Source organism: Mustela nigripes, chromosome 9 (assembly GCF_022355385.1).
Source record: "Mustela nigripes isolate SB6536 chromosome 9, MUSNIG.SB6536, whole genome shotgun sequence".
In the NCBI taxonomy this organism is placed as follows: Eukaryota; Metazoa; Chordata; class Mammalia; order Carnivora; family Mustelidae; genus Mustela; species Mustela nigripes.
The window spans coordinates 80,663,644-80,681,021 of record NC_081565.1 but is presented as its reverse complement, the minus strand read 5'-3'; the positions used below and the strand labels follow the sequence as shown (position 1 = coordinate 80,681,021).

General features: G+C 36.7%; 1 protein-coding gene across 2 annotated transcripts in view; it reads right to left on the bottom strand.

The window, feature by feature from the left end:
- Window positions 1-947: 947 nt before the first annotated feature.
- The window catches only part of PTAR1 (protein prenyltransferase alpha subunit repeat containing 1), a 50,539-nt gene continuing 34,108 nt past the window's right edge, over window positions 948-17,378 (bottom strand). Inside the window, exons 6-8 of one of the 2 annotated variants that reach the window (XM_059411891.1) lie at window positions 12,496-12,794; window positions 10,024-10,058; window positions 948-9,942 (exon numbers count right to left, since the gene is read on the bottom strand). In XM_059411891.1, coding sequence (XP_059267874.1) covers window positions 9,716-9,942; window positions 10,024-10,058; window positions 12,496-12,794 — 561 coding nt within the window. In that variant the 3' untranslated portion in view covers window positions 948-9,715. Of the gene's footprint in view, window positions 10,059-12,495; window positions 12,795-17,378 lie in introns of both variants that reach the window. The other variant, XM_059411889.1, reaches the window with a different exon arrangement.

Below are 17,378 nucleotides of genomic sequence, written 5' to 3'. Positions count from 1 at the left end.
GCATTAAAAGCAAAATTTGAGCTTGCAACATGAGGAAAGTGGTATTGCTAAATATACACAAATGATGAAAGGTTTATCGTATTTAAAAATTTTAATTAATGTATCATCCTGCCTCTGTTATTACTGTTAATCTTTCATTTCAAGAAGCACCCTATTAAGCACAGCAATTTCCCAGGGAAGCACTTTGCTAATACTAATTGTTGTCTGAGCTTCTTTTTATAATCTGCTAACTCAGATCAACACTGTCTTTAGTGAGCTGGTTCCCTTCCCTAGCATATCAAAGCAAAACCAGTACTGTAGTTTTAAACACTGTGGGATTCTGGCATGATGCAGCTAAATTCTATATCCTGTTTTCTACCCAAAATAGGCATTAGATAATAGTATGTTATTTAAAATACAATCCTGAAGAGGCATGAGACAAAGTAATAAAGGCCTTCCCCACAAAACATCCCTTGTAGTACTTACAATCTTGCGTTAAAAAATGTCCAACTTCATCAAATACTTTTCAGAGTACGCGCATGTATTAAAACAATTTAATGCTGAATGCTGTGTCCAGCTTAAAGCATATGAAGTGAGACTCAAAGCTAAGAAAACATGGGATTTAACACTGAAATTATCAATTCCCTGCTCTATGCCTTCGTTTAAAATGTAGGAGAAGAAGCAAATCTAGTTATAATGACTTCCATAAGTCAATTAGTCATTATTAATGCACTCTAAAGACAAGTGTGACAATTTCTTTAATTTGTTTTTGACATTTTTTTAATGTCCTGGACACAAATGGCATTTTTAATTCTTTCTAAACTGTAAGTAATCAATTTGCTAAGACAACAGCTCCCACACCCACCCCACTACCACCATTACAGCAATTAAACAGGACCGCTTGGCAGCCTGGAGCTGAGGTTAAAACACTGAAACAAGCAAAAATAAAATCACACTTTACACTCATCTTAGGAGATGAAAAGTTTACTTAGAAATTGCAAACATTTAGCAAAGATAAGACATAAACACTATTTTCCATCGTCTACAGAAATACAGTAATTTATAGCTGGCTTGGTACATGATCACATGATAAAACAATCTAATGGAAAAAACCAATGGTTCATTCTACTTTTCTGCCACTTGTAACAACTTAATAAGTGTACCAGTATCTACTGGAAGACAGATGCAGAGGAAGATTAGAATCCTAGGGCTGTTTGTTAATACATATTATTATAAGAATTAATATAAAAACAAGTACAGATATACAATTAACATGCAATTTAAGCTATTATTTTGAAGAAACAGGACAGAATTTAGTGAACACATTGAAAAATGTGTTAATAATGTGTTGTTATAGTGAGCATATCATGGTATTTTACATGGCATGGAATTTCTTCCTCCTTAAATAATGCTTGGCAAATTGGAACAGATTGAGCTAGTTCTACAGCAAATTTAAAATGAAGACAATATGGATAACTGTTAGATACTTTTCTAAGTATACTAAATAATTTTTAAAGTACCATGATTTCATGCCTACCTCACCACCTCCCAATTTAAAATAAAGTCGTACTTTGTACCCTATGAACCTGCACTGTCCAATATAGCAGCCCTTAGCCACATGGCTATTGGAGCACTTGAAATGTAGCTAGTCAGAACTGACATGCAATGTAAGTGCAAAATACACAATGAATTTTAAGAACTTAGAATAGGAAAAAAAGGGCAAAATATCTCCATAATTTTGCATACTGCTTATATACTGAAATGATATTTTAATATACCAGATTAATTAAAATATAAGTTAATGTCACTGGTACCTTTTTTAATACACCTGCTAGAAAATTAAAAATTACATATGTGGCTCCCATTTATTTCTATTGGACAGTGCTAATACAATTAATCTATACTCATATACTCATCATATTAGCCTTCAAATTTAGCATCATAATTTAAGCACTCTGGAGAACTAAGTCCCAGAACACCATAAGCACCCTCTGCACATACTTTACTGCAAAATTTATTTTTATCCCTCTGCAAGGTATACATTTTAAGTATAAAAAGAATTCACAAAATATTTCATCCTTAAAATATGTGAATTAGTACACTGTGAGAGCTAAAAGAACGTCTAATGCAGACTGTTACATTGAGAAAAGTAGTTTAAGAGAAACAACAATGCAATCAGAGGGAAGACAATTAGTATCTTCAGTAAAATAAGTTAGCCAAACTTATCTTTAATGCCCAGGATCTGCCTTTGCACCACAAATCAGATATGTAACTTGTCCATTTAACCACAACCTACAGGAAGATCTTAAAACAACATCAACTGGAACCTAAATACTCCATTTCTGGAAACTCTTCAACAATGTAAAGTTCATACACATGGTCCATTCTAAAAACAGAGTACACATGGTATTGAGAGCCATCCCGTAAATTAAAGTCCTGCAGGGTTAAATAAAGTAAGCAACCGCTTAGTGTCCAAGAGACTTGGATTAAAAAAAAATTTTTAGAGGCTATAAAAAAATCACTGACCTTTTATCATTTTCTTCCCCTCCTCTGTTTTTTTGTTTTTGTAGTAGTGTGCATAAATATCTGGCATATTTATACCACATCGTTTTTATTCTGTCCATCTCAAGTACAAGTTAATCTAGAACCCATTTAGTCCTTCTCCTAGGAACAACACACATCAAACTAGAACACTGAGAGTGGTCACCACAGTCAGAAGCCAGCATCACAGTCAGGCATCAAGAACCTCGCCAGGAGGCAATGCCCAGTTACACTGGTGCTACACTCTGTTCTTCCCAGCTCAGGTTGGAATGTTTGCTTTTAAACTGTTTAAATGTGTTCACATTGGGCAAGCTGTCAAAAACGCTCTGAAAGCCACAAATTAAGAGATTCTGAAACAAATATCATTCATAAAAATTTCTCCCTCATATTAAAGATGCTCTGAGAAAACAAGGAAGTACAGGCTATTGAAAATAACTTCACATTTCACCACTACCACTTTTAAGACACTGGAAAGCAACTGAGATCTGGGGAGAAATGAGCAGTACCTAAGACAGGTAATACTAGGTCATACTAGGTATACCAGTGCAGAAATTGACTGCAGAAGACTACAGCCATTCCCTCTCGAGTTCAGCAGCCTATCAGGACATTTACTCACATTTATTAATGTCTTGCACAAAAAGATACTGCTTAAACTTTTCCCATCTCCTACCTTCAGACCATGTTCTACACAAAAGTATTTGTATCACATGTTACTAACTCCAGCCTAAATAAGCTTAGTAATTCATGTCAAATTATATAGTTTTTCAGTTCCAAGCATATATTACTCTAAAAATATACTCCTCCATGAAAAGATAACTGTTAGTTTGATGGCAGATCAATAATGAACTATTTATTGAGCACCTACTATGACTGCAGTCTATACTCATTCTTTAACTGGTAAGAAAAAAACACCTGCTTCAAATGCAAATTTCTATTAGAAATGTTCATATAGTATCTTCCACCAGCGAGGGATGATACTATATGAGCATTTCTAACAGAAAGCTGTGTGAGTCACTATTTGAACATGTGAAATTGTTCATCCCTAGGGCATGAATAACCTCAGATTTATTACTAATCACTTTACAGGGATAAATTAACATTTGAAGAATGCCGTATAGTACTTTGAGGAAGCAATGGCCATACATAAAATTAAGACCGATTCCCTAAAGATATGGAAGAAAAGCCAGAATGTCATGATTGATAATCCTCCAAAGACAGAATAATAGTTTACACAAATATCTCTGGTTAATTCAGGCAAATGGCACTTGTGCTGGGTTTCTAACTTTGCTCGAGGGGGCTGGTTTAATAAAGAAAACTACCTTTAAATAGGAGCACTTTAAGCAAATACGAAAATAAAAACCCTTTAAATAAAATTCTCTGTAAAATCACTATCTAAGTTCAAGTTCCAAGTCTCACTTAAATGTCCACACATACATGTATGTGAATGTGCCTTCAAAGTATCTAAATTTCACTTACGGTGTTTTGCGCAGCTGTATACCTTGCCTTTTATGTTTGAGCCGAGTTGTGTATCTTCAGCACAATACTGTGTTTCTCCTGAAGCTGAGAATGTGGACAATGGTGAGGACACAGAGCTAAGCTACTTTCTAGCCTTCAGCAATTCTGACCTGTTGGATCCCTGCAAGGTACCCGGCATGATGCGGTGTACTGGACACGTGCAGGGTTTCTTTCAGGGAAGCTGAAGTTTTAAGAACCAAAAACAGTTGTCGGGTTGAAAACCAATAGTAATTTTCTGAACAGGATTTCCAAAAACAGAATGATGTCAGCTAAAACACCCCCAACTTCTGCCCAACGTGGAAAACAATAGATTACAGAAATCGTTTCCATAGAAGATGTGTAAGAGAACATTCATAATAGGGCCACAGGGACTGAAGCAGCGAGACGAACAATGAGGCAGTCACAGAGCGTCTAGGAGCTACTGCACTGGTAGTGGTTTATAAAAAATACTATCTATACTAAAGTTTTAAGAGCTAGTAATATATTTAATGTATTTTTGCCTTTTCTTTTTTTGACACTGAATATAAAATTTTGTCCTAAATTTACTAAATCTTCTACACCCTGAGGAATAACAGATTAATGAAAGAAATGCCAGGGTTAGCTTTGTGAACCATATTATTGTCCAAAAAGCACAACCTATAAAGAGCTAATATTCTTGGAAGCACAAAGTTTCATCTCCAGACTAAGCTAATGCTCTCTATTTTTTTTTTTTTAGCAGAGTTTGGTTTTAAGTGTTAACATGGCCTAACAAAAATACAGATGTTCAAATTGAGAGCCAGAGGCACACCCTGACACACACACACACACACACACCCCAGATCTACAACTGACATAATGGTTTTCTGTCTCCACTATAAACTATGACATATTGCTGCCATTTAGGAATATGTTATTCAACAGTCCTCGGAAAAGCACTTTGGAGTCTTTAGCTATATATTTTTATGAAATTACAAGTTATTTGCTATCTTGAAATAGGGACTTTTCTATTTCTCCCCTCTCCATACCCAAATACAACATGCCACATTTTAAATTTCATCTTAGTATTTACTTTTTTTCCTTCAACATGGAATTTGGAAGGGAATTCTTAAAGTCCTTAAATTGAGGCAAAAGATTCATTTAGAACTATCATTCGGCCTTCTTATAGGGCACAGTGCCACTCCTTCCCTTGACCGTGGGCTCCCCAGGCTTCATGCTGTTTCTTAAATACACACATGCTTACCTCTAAATACAATGCCTCTGACCCCCAAAAAGTTAGTTGCTACAGAAAAAGAATGAATTCTTCTTGGTAGGATGCTTAAAAATACTAACTAAGAAATACAAACCAAAGCATCCTACCTGCTCATATCAGTATCTCATTAAAGGATCAAACTCCCTGGGACCAGACCTAACTGGAATCAATGTAACGAATTACAATCAACAGTTTGATAAAACTTCCATCCTTTGTTTTCTACCTGAACATTAAATATAATCTTGTTCCCTCTAGAAAGAAAGGCACTCAAATTAACACAGTATGTTTAGCTATTTTTTAAAAGACAGTGTGACAAGAATTTTCAGGATTGATTTTCTTCCTGCCCACTACCTTCATGCCCCTGAATTTATCTATGCCTTCTTGTGCCTCCACGTACACCTCCATTCAATAGGAGCACACTGAGAGTACATGTGGGCACGGGGAGGTGGCAGCACGCCAAGTACCAGGGTCTGCACGGTTCTGTTTGAGACATTTACTCAGAAGACAAAAGTTAATAATGCTGTTCAAATTTTCTAGAATATTTTAAATACTTTAAAGTTCTAAAATATAATTTTCTAGTAACAAAATAACTGTAAGCTTACAAAAACTTTCTGCAAAAAAAAAGAATATATGTTATTCCTTTTTTTAAACTAAATCTTTAGTATCTTCTATAATTAAGAGGGACTAAGAGATTACACTGTTGTACAGCAAGAGGCAGTTGTACTCCTAAATTATATTTAGCCCATGCCAGATACCATATTGTGCTACAGAAAATTACTACTGTTAATTTGTTCTCAACAGTATTAAAAGTTCTCCTTATATAATAAGCATGAATTGACACTACCTGAATACGTGGAAATCACACAAAGTCTACCACCATATATACGCTTTCTTATCAACTGCCACAGAAAAGTCCAGGAACTTTTGTTTTCCTATCTTTTGTCACATAAGCCCTCATCTGAAGATTTAAATGGCTCTGGGTGACAACCTGCATAGGTTTTATCCTATTAACAATGAAGTCCTGAATTTAATTAGAACCATACCACAGGAATAAGGGATATGATTTAGAGTCTGAGCCCAGGGTTTCCAAAGAGGTAATAGAAAATGCTAAAACCTAGAAAAGAAAAAGGGGATATTAATAGGTAACTAATCCTAAAGTTTTTAAAAAATGACTTATTGATCATTTTTATTTCATTAGGTTTAAGAAATACCTAAAAGGTCCACAATTCAAGCTGGGGAGGAGAAAAGGGGAAGCATAAAATGACTATCCAGGCACAAATACAGATCACCAAGTCTTTGAAATCAAAGAATTTCTTCAAATGCCCTAGTGTCTCGGGCTCTGTGGCAAGATCTGTCCTCCAGTATTAAAAATGAACAGAAAGTAGTGTTCTTAATGCAAACGAGCTTTGTTCTGTGAATTTTTAATATATATTTAAAGTACAGTTATTTCATAATTATAGAACTGCATTTCTTGGCTGGGATTTAATTAACTTAAACAAGGTAGATAAATAAAGAAAAAAAATCTAAACTACCTTACTGTATACGTAAAAGCTCACTTGAAGTATCATGAATCGAGAATATATCATTCACTCACAATCCATTGCTCTAATCTGTTAATTTCTCAATCATAACTCATTCTATGCATTACTCATGATCAATCTCTCCCTTCTTCAGTTAATCATTTATTAATTTGATAAATATTTAATGAGTCCTCACAATGTGCAAGGCACACAGTATAATGTGGGAATACCATATTAACAAAATAGGTGTACTTAAAAAAAGGTGGGATGAGGGAGGGTGGTGGTGGTGGAGGTATTTACAGATCTTATTGCTTTTGGCTTGTCAGTAGTATTCTTGATCCACAGGAAGGTACCATAGCCTACTATTCTCCCAATGGAAGTTTGATGAAATGTGTGTCAATCCAAACTATCTTTTCGACAATGACTTATTTATAAGAAGAAGAAAAAAAAAGACTAACAAGTCCCTGAAAATAGACACACCTTTCCACTGCATAAACTCATCCAAAGAGATGTTATCACGCCCCAGCTAATGAGTGTAGATGCCAACCACTTAGAGAAAAACAGAACCATTTGGGCAATACTAGGTTCTTCTGTGAATGAACACTTGAAAAATGCAAATTATAGAAATAAAGTAGCACATAAAAGTCACAAACAGTAAATATCCTTTAGATATTTGTATTTTTACTCCCTACTCAAAACATTATTAGGAAGACAAGAGACCAAGGTATCTTATAGGACTGCATGGCTTCATAAAGGGGTGGATTAAGGGCCTTAAAACACATGAAGACAGATAACATCAAAGATGGAGGCTATAAAAAGGCGGGGGCCGCGATCAAACTGAGCTGATGTTTTACAGGGTCTTGTCTCTACTCCTGTCCTGACACTCTCACATCAAAGCATAAGAAGCCCTAGTACTTGGGATACTCAGACTGATGTGTGGAAAAAAGGTAATACTGAGTGAGGCCAGGATTTGGCAGCATGTATTTAGTGGAATGGGCTGACTCTCATGCCCTCTCTGTGTAGTCTCCCCACCATGCCCTGCAGGTGCTGGAAATCACAAACTAATGGTTTTATCCAGAGAGGTCTAGGTAGACCTTGAGGTATTTGATTCAAAATAGGCTTTGTCCACAAAGGGCCACAGAATGATGTTCATAATGACAGTTATTTTCTTACCTAAATACTATGAAAACTATAAAAGGTTAATTTTGCCCCAAGAGAGAAAAGCAGCTTCTGTCTACCAAGAGCCAGGCTGAACAATTTTTCTGGTGTTCTTAAGTTTTACCGGACAGTTTGCTACTCATCAAAATCATGATGCACAAAAAGAACTCATTCTTCTCCTAACCTTAAGGCAGTGTGCCTCTCTCAAGCCCAGGATTTCCATAATAGAAGACAGGAGAGGTTTGCCTTCCCCTAGGTCTGTCCCTCACCCTACAGGTGACCTAGCGAGGCAAAAGGAGAGCAAGCAAAGTATGGCGGCCGCACTTACTTCGGCCACTATTACATTCCGCACACATATAGGACAATAGGCAGTTTCTGTCATTAGGGGAACTTAGAGGGGCAGTTCATTTTAGTATTTTGTGTGTGTGTGTGTGTGTGTGTGTGTGTTTAATGGGGAATGAAACTCCCTGGAAAGAGGATAGAGAGTATCTTCAGTACACATCCTCAAAATAAGACAATTAAGGAAAAACATACAAAAGTAAAAGTGTCAAAAAATATGGAATGGATTGGGAAAATAAAGAAAAGGATACGTGGAGAGGAAATAACAAACACAGACCATTTATATAGGGGAAAATATATTAAGAAAGTAAACATTACCAGGCCCTTTTCCCACCCTGCCTCACAGACCTGAAAAACCCAGCCCTTATTATTGAAAAGATAAGATATAGCTGTGAGGTGGCTACTTTGGTACCTCATCCCTGATAAGTTTAATATCAAAATCTTTAAGTTTTTTTTTTTTTTTTTTTTTAAACAAAGGTTGAAGAACTAATCTTCAAAAGCTATTCTCTCCTCTGGCATTTACCAGCAAACTTTTAACAATCACTTCGTAAAAATTTTGTAGTTTAAGTATATCCTCAGGAACTTAAATTTTTAAAAAGAAAGATTTTTATGGATACATTTCCATGCATATTTTCCCCACTTTTCATGGTGAATTTAAAAGGGAAATAAGTAGTAGGAACTAAAAATGACATTTCAGGTTTAAACAACAAATGATGTTTATATGGGCTAACTTGAGTGTTTTTGGCCTATACCAAATTTGAGGTAAAAAGAATCTATCAAAACTAGTAATAAAAATAATTTCCCAGTCCTGTAATTACATAAACTCTTAAAATTCATTTTTCTTTTAAAATAACCATTTTAAAATGGATTACACATTGGAAGCATGTTTTTATATAAAATCTAATACTTCTGACTTTGGTTACAGTGGTCAATAACTTGAATAGAGAAAAAGAAATGATTTATATTTTCACAAATCCATCTATCTGGCCACTTGATTTCCAAAACAATAATTAGATATGAGTAATTCTGAGCTTGTATTATTCTAAAGCTGAATAACATAAATTTTTAATTAAAAAAAAAAAAAACAACAAACAAAAAACCAGCCTACGCAGCAATTTCACTGAGGTGGGTAGATGTGTCTGTGAACCAGTCAGGAGAACCAAATGAGAAGAAGCTACACGTACAGAAATATAAAGGATGAGAAGTTAAGAAAAAAAAATTAAGACTCACTGTTTAGCAGGAAGAAACTACACAGTTATTTTATCCCCAAAGGAATGCCAGTTCTTAACAAAATAAATAAATGAAACATTTACTACGGACTTTTAACCTAAAGATGAAGACCACATCATAGCAAACAGTTCATGCAACTATGTAAGGAAGAAAGGAAAGCAATATTGCACTAAAAGGGGGACCTCGCAGAACTAATCTACCTCTTTCATTGACTCAACGTAACCAGCCATTTCCTGTAGGCATTGGCAAACCTGGCCTGCTCTACGTTCCGGCAGGTGGACAATACTTGATCGATGAACCTATGCTCCATTTCCAGGCCCCGGGAGTCAGGAGCTGGGGTCCGCTTCAGGCGTTTGGTTTCCTGGGAATAGCCTTGCTTGCTCCAGTCATTCAGCCCGTCCACCTCCATGGCCTGAGACACGTGCGGGCCTGCTGGGATGAGGTGCAAGTCACTCCGAGTTCCCCCAGGGCTGTCTGCAGGTGACAACTGGGTCACACTGTGAGGAAACCTACCACTTAAGTGATGCTGAAGGTAGAAAATGTGCCGCCTGGGAAAGAGGAGGGGGAGAAAGGGAACACAGCGAAGAAAAATCATTATCGTGAAGACAAGCTTTTCAGGGCAGAAAAAAAACCACAATAGTAATAAGTTGATAATTTCAAAACATACGGTGCTCATTTTGCCCCCCCCCCCCCCCCCCCCCGTCCCCTTAGCGACCAGAGTTACCTGGAGGCGGGGAGGAGGAACAATGACCTAAGTCTGCATATTTAGACCGGAGTCTTACAAGCCCAGATTACTGGACTGTTCGTGAGAAAGAATCCTACATATGACCCCAAAGGGTTTTGGGGTTTTTTTGTTTTTTGACCCCAAAGGATTTTTATACCATTGACTGAGACGATGATAATCACTTGGAATTGTTACTCTTTGTAACCACAATACAAAATGAGAAATAGGTCTTAGCCCAATTTCTGCTATTAAAAAACAAAACAGAAGCAAAAATTAACTTCACTGATATCCTAAAACAGAAGTGATTTAGGAACAAGGGGATTAAATAGCTCATCCAGAGGCTTTTAGTCCATGGCCTCTATCTTCTGTATTTTCTTTAGTAAGAACATGTATTATCTAAAAACCAACTGAACTTTTCCTAAAACCCACCACTACAGTCTCAATATTACATGCAGTAGGGGTGTGCTGGGCTCTGAGCAAAGCATGTAAAAGGCACAGCTCTTGCACTTCCTCTAAGGAGAGCAGTTCTCCTGCCCTTAGGCTCATCTAGAGTTATTTGATTTTGTTTGTTTGCTTGAAGATTTTATGTATTTATTTGACACAGAGAGAGAGAGAGAGAGCGAGAGAGGGAATACAAGCAGGGGGAGCGGGAACAAGCTCCCCCTGAGCAGGGAGATCGATGCGGGGCTCCATCCTAGGACCCTGGGATCATGACCTGAGCCGAGGGCAGATGCTTAACAACTGAGGAGTTATTTGTTAACAGTGAAGACCTATGTGTCTAATCTGCAAAAAGTCTGACTCAGTGGGGGTGCACATCTCCTGTTCACAACTGGTAAACTACATAGATTCTAGGTTGTTCTATCTCATTATTCATATTAGCAACTCTAAGCCCTTGAAAGAGAATTCTGTTCATTTTCCCAGCATATTCTGGAGTAGACAGGGAGCATATGATTTACCCATTTTATAGAGGATAAAACTTAAAGGATAGATAAGGTGCCTCAAGGCAATGAATGAAGAGCCTGAAACTGGCCTGTATAATATAGAGGTCATCTAAACTGTCACTTCTCCCCATGCCTCACCCCAAATTTCAATTAATCTTTATACAAGGCTTCTGCTAATAGCTATCTCTTAACACAAATACAATTTTTAAATTTTCTCAGCCTTGCTACTGATGCACCTAAATATAGAATAGCAACAGAAATCTATTAACAACAAAACAATATGGAAGTTAAGATCTTCTCTCTAGAAAATGTAGAGGAAGAGTGTCTTATTTTTATGAGAAAAATATTTTTCATGAAGGTGCCAAAGAGGGGAGTCTTCCGTCTTCTAAATACGAGCAGCAGCTGAACGCATCTCCTCAAATAGCCTACAAGATAGGCTAGACTGGCAAAAGGGGGGCAAATCTCAACAACTTTAAAAATACAAAAACATACAAATATTTAAAATGCCTACCTCCTGCCTGGTACAGCAAGTCCTTTGTTTATAAACAGAATCCTCTAGTCTGAAATAGAATCCATATTTATAGAGATGGGAGATGCCTCAAAAAAGAACCAATCAGGGGGTTCCCACACCTGGACTTCATTCCAATATGACAGTTATTTTACTGCCAAATGTACTCAGAACCCACATTATGAGGTTGTTCATTTCTTTCACTACTTCCTAATAATCCTGCCCTGTGTGTCAAGAGCTTATACTTAAGGAAATTTAATTTGCAGACTATCAATAAGCTTAACTATTCTCAAGGCCTAATCAATGGTCTACATTCGACTCTGCATCAAATTTACCTGTTAAGTTTTTTTGGTTTTTGTTTTTTTAAAGACTAGATGGCAGTGTTCCATCCCAGATATATGTATATCTAGATCTATATAGATATATATACATATACATATATCTTTATAGATATACATATATCTATATAGATATAGATATACATATATCTTTATATATATCTTTATATATCAGAACCTCCAAGGAGAGAGTTAAGAAACTTCTGTTCACAATTTGGAAGTAAAAGAGGCTACTCTGTTGGACAGTCAAGCTTGAATACCCCCATCCTAAGCATTAGACAGAGATCTGCATGAGGAACCTCATATTGAAGATCACGAGGAAGAAGTATGTTAGCATAAACTCCTCTGAATTCACACAAAGCTCCACGATCAGTTACCTACCACCTGAGCAGGCAGGCGGAAGACAGAAAACCTTCTACAGCTCTCATGAACTCAAGCAGTTCCAAGCAGAAAATAGATTTTCTGTCCTCTTACCTGTGACACCAAAGGGTTTCATGTCCTGGGTAGGAATCAATAAGATCAGTGCTGAATTCAACTTCTTCTTCTAGAAGACGGGGAAGATTTATCCTTGCTTCCTCTGCTGAAGCTGCTGCTTCTTCATCTTTTAGAAGAGCTGGCTCACTTCTCAAAGGGTTTTGCTCCAATACAGAACCATCTACCACAGTTTGGCTTATCAAAGACTTTAACAAAAACTGGCGGTAGTGAAATCCACTGTGGTCTGAAACATGCATGGATGCCCAGTGTTTAGTAGAAGAGAGTTCATCAAGAAGAATCTTGTAGGAAGAAAAAAGGGAAGTGAGAAGAGGAACTGCTGAAGGAATTTCTTTCTCCACTAATGCTTTGCATTTCTCTTTGATTTATTCCTTGTATTTTTTGGTAACATTGTTTCTAACAATACTTTGTACACAATGTCCAACACAGTGGTGTCAGTTAGTGTAAGGTCAGTAAAGGCTAGTTTCCCCTTTCCCTAATAAAGTTGTAAGACGTGTGTGTGTATAGACACACATACACAGACATACACAATTTAAGGAGTTATTTGTCATTCTTTCTCTGGACCTTGATCAATCGCATTCTGATTGGCACATACACAGAAAAACTATTCTAAAATAATGATGAACATTAGGGTGTTTATTTATAAGAATGCTGATGTTGAGAGAAAATATAAACTCAAAGGTTACTTTGATGAACTTTAATATTTAATGAACATTACAATATCTAACTTATTATTTGTTAAACAACTGATTCATTGTATTATTTGTTCTTCACTGTAGGTGCCATGAGGGCAGAGACGGTCAGTTTTGTTCACTATTAATTCTAAGGGCTTAGTACAAAAAATATGATGCATTAGTAACAGGAATTTTCAAGAGCGCATGATTTTCACTATTCATCTCAAACTCAATTAACATCAATGATAAATGGTTTTTTTTTTTAAGTAGAGGAGACAAAATTCAGCAGTGAATTAAGTCTTTGTATTATCAATCCTGCAAACTAAGCAACTTCAAATGGAATGATTAAAAAGAAAAGCAGCAGTTATGAAAAAATAAATTATTTGGCAGTGTCTTGGACAAGTAGCAAATGCAAATGGATTCTGATCAGCAAAAGCTATACTGGGGGCTCCCACATGTCATTAGAGGACTTTCAGACCAGTTAAGAAAAAAAGACATATACTTGCCAACAGTGAATAATACAGACAGCACAAAGCCCAAGTGCTCCTGCTCTACCTGCTTTTCAAGGGTCCCAGGCGAATGCCTTCTGTCATACTGAGAGTCCTCTCCATTCCTCATGGCTCCTTTCTTCCCTAGAAGAAATCTCTGCCTCTCCTGAACCTCCATGGTTCCTGTGTGTTCTACCATACGTATAGAATTTCTGCATATCTTTTCAACCCTACTAAATTCTTTAAGTTGTTGAAGATATTTATTCATTCCTAATTAATGCTTCCAACATTCTATACTCAATGGCATCAGAGTGAACACATAGGTATTTTATGAATGAATCAACGATTGAACTGAACAATTTGATGAATTAAGTGACTAGTAGAGAGGAACAAGATTACTCCCAGCAAAGGGCAGTTGATATATATCAGTGAAATGCTTTAAGCCTCTCCTTTAAATTCTAATGAGTTTATTCAAAGCCAAATAGGTTTGTTCCAGAGCTGGTGAATCTCTGAGAAAGGGCAAACAAGACTGTTCATTTGATTATAAGGGTGAGCAATTCAGCACTAGATAAACTACCACCTTAGAAAAATATATACTAACCCTGAGGTTATTACATCTTTGAAGAATTAACCTGCAGGATATTTAGGCAGTAATACATCAGCTTTTTAATTCTGGTTTGGTAGGGTTTCTTAATACAGATTGAAAAGAGTACGAAACTGTTTCAAGGGAATTTCCGTAACATGAAAAACCTTTAGATTATTTCTTATTGCACGTTTCTATACGTAAAATTTTTAATTATTTTAATTTTGAGACAAAAAATAGCACATATATGACAGATTTTCAACAATATGAATGTAATTCCTTTAAAAATTTTTCTCAGACTTTTTAAGAGAAAAATTCTCTATATTCTTTGCCCTTTCTATATTTAAGAGGCATACTAAATGAGAAAAGAAACTTCAACAGTAATTTTGGGGCCTTTTTTTCACTAAAATCAAAAGGGACAGAGATATAAACAATATGTTTTCCCAACAATTTCTTAGCTATTCTTGAAGTTTTATTCTTCCTAATGTACTTTAGAACCAGTTTTCGAAGTTGAAAAATAAACTGGTGGTTTTCAGTATATACACAGACTTGTGCAGCCATCACTGCTGTCTCTTTTCAGAACATTTTTATCACCTCCCAAATTCCTATTAGGAATCCTATTAAGAGTCCCCTAAAACTCCATTCCCTTCAGCCTCTGGCACCCACTAATGGGCTCTGCCCATTCTGAGTGTCATATAAATGAAATTATAGAAGATGGGCATTCTGGGCGCCTGGGTGGCTCAGTGGGTTAAGCCGCTGCCTTCGGCTCAGGTCATGATCTCAGGGTCCTGGGATCGAGTCCCGCATCGGGCTCTCTGCTCAGCAGGGAGCCTGCTTCCTCCTCTCTATCTCTGCCTGCCTCTCTGCCTACTTGTAATCTCTCTCTGTCAAATAAATAAATAAAATCTTTAAAAAAAAAAAAAAAAAAGAAGATGGGCATTCTGAACCTGGCTTCTTGCTATCAGCATGTTTTTAAGGTTCATCCACATATCAGGACTTTCTTCCTTTTTATGACTGAATAACATCCCACTGTATGGATATACCACACTGTATTTATCTACCCTCAGATACTGGACGTTTGAGTTTTTACTTGTTTCTGGCTATTATGAATTATGCTGTTACAAACACTGCTGTAACAAGTTTTCCATTCTGTGGGATATATACCTAAGAGTAGAACTGCAAGGTCTTATGTGGTAATTCTAGGTTTAATTTTTTGAGGAAATGCCAAACTGCTTTCCACGGCAGCGGCATCATTTCACATTCCTACCAGTATGTATAAGGGTCCCAGTTTCTCCACAACCTTGTCAGCACTTTGAACGTGTTTTTCATTTCAGCCATCCTACTTGGTATGAAATGGTATCTCACTGTGGTTTTGATTTGCATTTCCCTGATGGCTAATGATGCTGAACATCTTTTCATGTCTTTATTGGCCATCTGTCTCTTTTTTTTTGCAGAAATGGCCCTGTGTGCTTTCTCAGGTGACATACCATTATCAACTTTTAATTGGCTAGTAGTAATAAATTCTGTTCAACTTGTGAGTTTTTCCTCTCACCCCACCCTCACAAATGAGGCTATTTTAAAATTTACTTAAATAAATATCTACCTAAAACACACACTCACCACAGAAAATAAAACAGAAAATAAAAAACTCGTGATTCCATCCTTTAGCTCTGTTCACGATTCTTTATTCTCTCTCTCTCTCTCTCTTTTTTAACTAGAAAATGAATACGTGTATATATTATGGAAACACAAGCCAATATATCTAATAGCACTGTGTGTGTGTATATATGTTAAGCAGTTACATTACGCCAAGCACTGCTCCAAACACTAAGATCTAATAATATATTAAAAAGCTAATAATATATTAAAAAATTATATTTAGTTTTAAAAATTCTTATCCTATAGTGAACTTTTTCTTTAAATACTCTTCCAAAATGTAATTTTTAGTAACAATAAAATATTCCAATTTGTGGTAAACTGCAATGTAACTGATCTGTTATTATTGGAGGGTTAGACTGGTTCTACTTTTTCACTATTATAACTAGCATTTCTATATATCAAACTTTCATATTTAATAGCCTGTGTTTATTGAACACTTAGTACGATCACTTCTGATGGCCACTTTACGTGGATTTCCCATTTAATTCACATCACTCAGTAAGGTAGGAACTTTCACCTGTCCCATTTTACTGATGAAGAAACTAAAAGTTAGAGAGGTTAAGAAATTTCTCCAAGGCCAAACACCAAAATGGTGGTATAGTCAGGATTCAGATTAGGTCTGTCTGACCAATGAGTGGAGCCTTTAATTACTACACCACCATACTGTACCTCCTGGTATTTCTTTAGGATGAATTCCCATAAGCAGAAATCCTAGATGAGAAAGAACACACCTTTTTTTGTAGAGTCAGATAAATGCTGCCATGTTGTCCTTCAGTAAGATCCCACCAATTTCTACGATGCTTGCTTTCATAGCCGTATCAATGCTGTATACCAGCACTTTTAAAAAAAATTTCTTGGGAGGGTGCCTGGGTGGCTCAGTTAGTTAAATGTCTGCCTTAGGCTAAGGTCATGATCTTGGGGTACTGGGATCGAGCCCCACATCAGGCTCTCTGCTCAGTGGGGAGTCTGCTTCTCCCCCTCTCTCTGCCCCTTCCCCCAGCTTGTGCTCTTTCTTAAATAAATAAAATCTTTTTAAAAAAATCATTTAAAATTTCCCAAGTAAAAAGATGTCAGCTCATTTTATATGTACTTTAAAGCTGCTTTAGACCAGTGGTACTGCTGTGATGACTGCCTCTAACAGACAAAGCACAGGAAGGCATGATCTCCTAGCTGGGCCCAGTGGCTTCTAAGAACAGAAAGAGGATTGTGCAAATTCAGCATTCTTCACTGAGACAGCTGCAGTGGCAGGAGGAAAGGAAGAGTATGGAGCTCAACCAAGGGCAGGGCACAGCCGGCGGACAACATGTGAGCCTAGCAGTGGACTCAGGCCGCTGAATCAACACACCACTAATGAGTTGTCATCTTCAAAATCAGATAGCCTCAAAAATACAAGAATTTCACTTTACCACCGTGTTCTTGATTTTAAGGGAATGCCACTTTAAAGGGTCCACATCAAGGCAG